The sequence below is a fragment of the Malurus melanocephalus genome, unplaced genomic scaffold (assembly GCF_030028575.1).
Source record: "Malurus melanocephalus ecotype Western Australia unplaced genomic scaffold, MMel_1.1 scaffold_593, whole genome shotgun sequence".
Taxonomy (NCBI): Eukaryota; Metazoa; Chordata; class Aves; order Passeriformes; family Maluridae; genus Malurus; species Malurus melanocephalus.
The window spans coordinates 178,419-182,655 of NW_026623825.1; the positions used below are offsets into that span (position 1 = coordinate 178,419).

At 46.9% G+C, this 4,237-nt stretch overlaps 1 protein-coding gene across 1 annotated transcript in view; it reads left to right on the top strand.

Moving 5' to 3' along the window:
- SLC7A5 (solute carrier family 7 member 5) overlaps nt 1-4,237 on the top strand; it is a 31,556-nt gene that overhangs the window by 10,657 nt on the left and 16,662 nt on the right. Inside the window, exon 2 of the mRNA XM_057382936.1 lies at nt 284-409. Within this exon, the coding sequence (XP_057238919.1) occupies nt 284-409 (126 nt within the window). The remainder of the gene's footprint in view (nt 1-283; nt 410-4,237) is intronic.

The window sequence follows — 4,237 nt, forward strand, 5'->3', positions numbered from 1 at the left end:
TTGTGTTTTAGGAAAAAGGAAATTGGGGAATCACTGAATGTTTTGGGGAACTTGGAGATCATCCCATAGCTGGTTGTGTTTTAGGAAAAAGGAAATTGGGGAATCACTGAATATTTTGGGGAGCTTAGAGATCATCCAGTGCCACCCCTCCATGGCAGGGACACCTCCCACTGCCCCAGGAATCTCCAGCATCCTCCTGCAGAGGAATTCCTTCCCACCACCCCACCTAAAGCCTGCTGGGTGCTTTTTTCTTGTGCTGACRCTGTCCCCTGTGTCCCCTCAGTGCTGCTCACGGCTGTCAACTGCTACAGTGTCAAGGCTGCCACGCGTGTYCAGGACGCCTTCGCTGCTGCCAAGCTGCTGGCACTGGCACTCATCATCATCCTGGGCTTCGTGCAGCTGGCCAAGGGTGAGTACAGACCCTCTGCTGCTCCAGGGCTCTGCAAACCACCCCCTGTTCTCCCTGGGGTGTTGCCAGCTTTGGATTTTATTTGTGGGGTTTTATATCTCTGTCGCTGTTTTATTTGTGGGGTTTTTTATATTTGTGTCACTGCTTTGTTTGTGTTTTTTTTTATCTCTGTCGCTGTTTTATTTGTGCAATTTTATATTTGTGTCACTGTTTTATTTGTGGGGTTTTTATATCTCTGTCGCTGTTTTATTTGGGGGATTTTTTATCTCTGTCGCTGTTTTATTTGTGGGATTTTTTATCTCTGTCTTTTATTTGTGGGATTTTATATCTCTTGTCGCTGTTTTATTTGTGGGGTTTTATATCTCTATCGCTGTTTTGTTTGTGGGGGTTTTTATATTTGTGTCGCTGTTTTGTTTGTGGGATTTTCTATCAGGCTTTATTTCATGTTCTGAAATCACTGGAAGGTTTTCCCCCTTCCACACAGTGACTGTGATTTGTCCTTTTGGGATTGCAGGGAGTGACAACAGTGGTGCTGTTGCACTGGGAAATCTCTGTAAAATGTGGCTTTTTGCTCACAGAAAGTTATCATCGTGTGCAAACCACTCCAAATCACCTCAATYCTTGCACAAACCCCYCCTGCACATCTCCCCTCGTCCTGTTCCAGCTGTGGGGTGGCTCAGGCCACCCTTGGGTCACCCAGGGACACTCTGGGCTCTCAGCAGGGACATTGGAGCTGGCACCTGGCAAAGGAGATAAAAAAAGGCAAAACAAAGCCAATTTTCTGCTGGTTTGCTGCCTGCACACATAAAATCCTCTCAAACCAGCGAGATGGTTTGTTCCAAACCCGCTGGAGTTTGTCCCAAACCCTTTAACTCACAGTTAAACCAGAGTGGGGCTTTTTGGTGCAAGTTTTGTGGGGATGAACATTTCTTGGGGAACAGTCCAGACCTTTTGCTAAAGGACTTTATCCAAAACTTCAGAAAATGCTGTCCCTGCACAGGGGGTGTCTGTGTGTGCTCGTGGCTCTCTAATTCCTGTCTCAGCTCTCGGAGCCAGTGCTGTCTTTGCAGAATTTCTTGCTTTGTCAGAGATTTTTTTTTTTCCTTCCAGCCCAGTGCAGACACTCAACAGGGACATTGTTTGAGGCTTATCCCAAACCCCACCTCCTCCCCGTGCTCTGCTGAACCTCGCTGTTCTCTCCCAGGAGGAAAAGGATAAATCACTGTAAATCTCCCGGGGTCGGTTCACATTTTACCATGAAGATCTTTACAACTGGTCTTTGTTTGCAGATAGAATCTCAATTTGCAGCTTCACAATGTACTGTTCTTTTGGCCTTTTTGGGGGAGGCTGAGCTGCTCTCTGTCCTTCTTCCTCAGGTGTAAATCCTTGAGATTTCCCTCACTCACAAAGGGATTTCTGCCTTTTGTGCAGAAAATATCCCCAGGAGTTTCAGTCCCTTTGAAGTTGGGGACAGTTTTGGGTGTTTGTGGCTCTGCAGAGCTTGCAGGGCAGGGAATTCCATGGGNACTGGAAGGTTTTCCCCCTTCCACACAGTGACTGTGATTTGTCCTTTTGGGATTGCAGGGAGTGACAACAGTGGTGCTGTTGCACTGGGAAATCTCTGTAAAATGTGGCTTTTTGCTCACAGAAAGTTATCATCGTGTGCAAACCACTCCAAATCACCTCAATYCTTGCACAAACCCCYCCTGCACATCTCCCCTCGTCCTGTTCCAGCTGTGGGGTGGCTCAGGCCACCCTTGGGTCACCCAGGGACACTCTGGGCTCTCAGCAGGGACATTGGAGCTGGCACCTGGCAAAGGAGATAAAAAAAGGCAAAACAAAGCCAATTTTCTGCTGGTTTGCTGCCTGCACACATAAAATCCTCTCAAACCAGCGAGATGGTTTGTTCCAAACCCGCTGGAGTTTGTCCCAAACCCTTTAACTCACAGTTAAACCAGAGTGGGGCTTTTTGGTGCAAGTTTTGTGGGGATGAACATTTCTTGGGGAACAGTCCAGACCTTTTGCTAAAGGACTTTATCCAAAACTTCAGAAAATGCTGTCCCTGCACAGGGGGTGTCTGTGTGTGCTCGTGGCTCTCTAATTCCTGTCTCAGCTCTCGGAGCCAGTGCTGTCTTTGCAGAATTTCTTGCTTTGTCAGAGATTTTTTTTTTTCCTTCCAGCCCAGTGCAGACACTCAACAGGGACATTGTTTGAGGCTTATCCCAAACCCCACCTCCTCCCCGTGCTCTGCTGAACCTCGCTGTTCTCTCCCAGGAGGAAAAGGATAAATCACTGTAAATCTCCCGGGGTCGGTTCACATTTTACCATGAAGATCTTTACAACTGGTCTTTGTTTGCAGATAGAATCTCAATTTGCAGCTTCACAATGTACTGTTCTTTTGGCCTTTTTGGGGGAGGCTGAGCTGCTCTCTGTCCTTCTTCCTCAGGTGTAAATCCTTGAGATTTCCCTCACTCACAAAGGGATTTCTGCCTTTTGTGCAGAAAATATCCCCAGGAGTTTCAGTCCCTTTGAAGTTGGGGACAGTTTTGGGTGTTTGTGGCTCTGCAGAGCTTGCAGGGCAGGGAATTCCATGGGRTTTCTTTTCCTGGGCAGGRTGRAATGTGGGGAAATCAGGAGCAGTTCCTGGATGGTGACACTGATGGGGGAAAGGTTTTTTCTCCTGTTTGAGCACCCAAACCAGGCTGGATTAGGGTGGGACCCTCGGGATCACAGCAGATCCTGGCCCAGGTGACAMATTCTGAGTCCCTGTGGCACTGCCAGGGCTCCAGCACAGATTCCTCCCTCTCCTTGGGGACATTCCAGGGTCTCTGTGACCCTCAGGGATCTGCAGGTTCCTTCCCTGGCCTTTCCCCATCTCCCACCCACAGTTTGCACCTTGTTCCATTTTCCTTTCCATCATTCCAGGTAGCTCCAGCAGGGACACAGTGACAAATTGCCTTTTTTCTTCATTTTTTAATTCAAGGAAASCCCCAAACCTCCTGTTTTCAGAGAAAACCCTACTTTGTCCTCCAGAAAACCCCATTTCCATGCCCATTCCAGTGTTTTTTAGGACAAAGAAGGCTCTTCCTACCAGCAGCTGGATAAATCCAACCAAGCTGGCAGTAAGATCTGCACCCAGCTGTTTTGGGGTTTTTTTGGGGCTGCTGTTCCTGGGTGATGGGGCTGTGTGTTCCCAGCACCTTCTGGACAATGAACTGGTTTTACTGGTTCCTGMCCCACTGCTGATTTGTGTTCCCAGCATCCATAAACACACCGGAGCAGCAGCACCGCATTTTTTCTCAAATGTGGCAATTTCTGCGCCTTCACCGAAATCTCTCCCTCTGCATTGACCTCCCACCTTCAGCTCTTGGCTTTTTCTCTTTTTATCCTTTCCTTGGCTCCTTTCCTGCTTTCCAGAGGAGCAGGAATCTCTCAAGGACAAAGGGCTGTGGCAGTTTTGCCCCAGAGGAAGGAGCATTTTCCTGCAGTGTCCCTGGCAGCAGCTGTTTCCCATCACTCCTTCCACGCCCTTTCCAAAAGCTGCTCAGCCTTTCCAGTACTTGGAGGTCTTGGGATGAAAATTATTTTATTAATAGAAAAAAATTCAACTTTGAAAAGCCTTCGTGGGGCTGGAGATGTGTGGTTTGGAAAGTCCTGGATTTGGGTATTGCTGTGTAAAACCTTGAGTACAGCCTGTAAATAATAGAAATAACAGAATTAAATTAACTAAATAACTTAAATAATAAATTACTTAAATAACTTATTTACAGAAATAACTTAAATACTATGAATAATTTAAAATATAGATCAGATCAAGTTTTTTTTTTA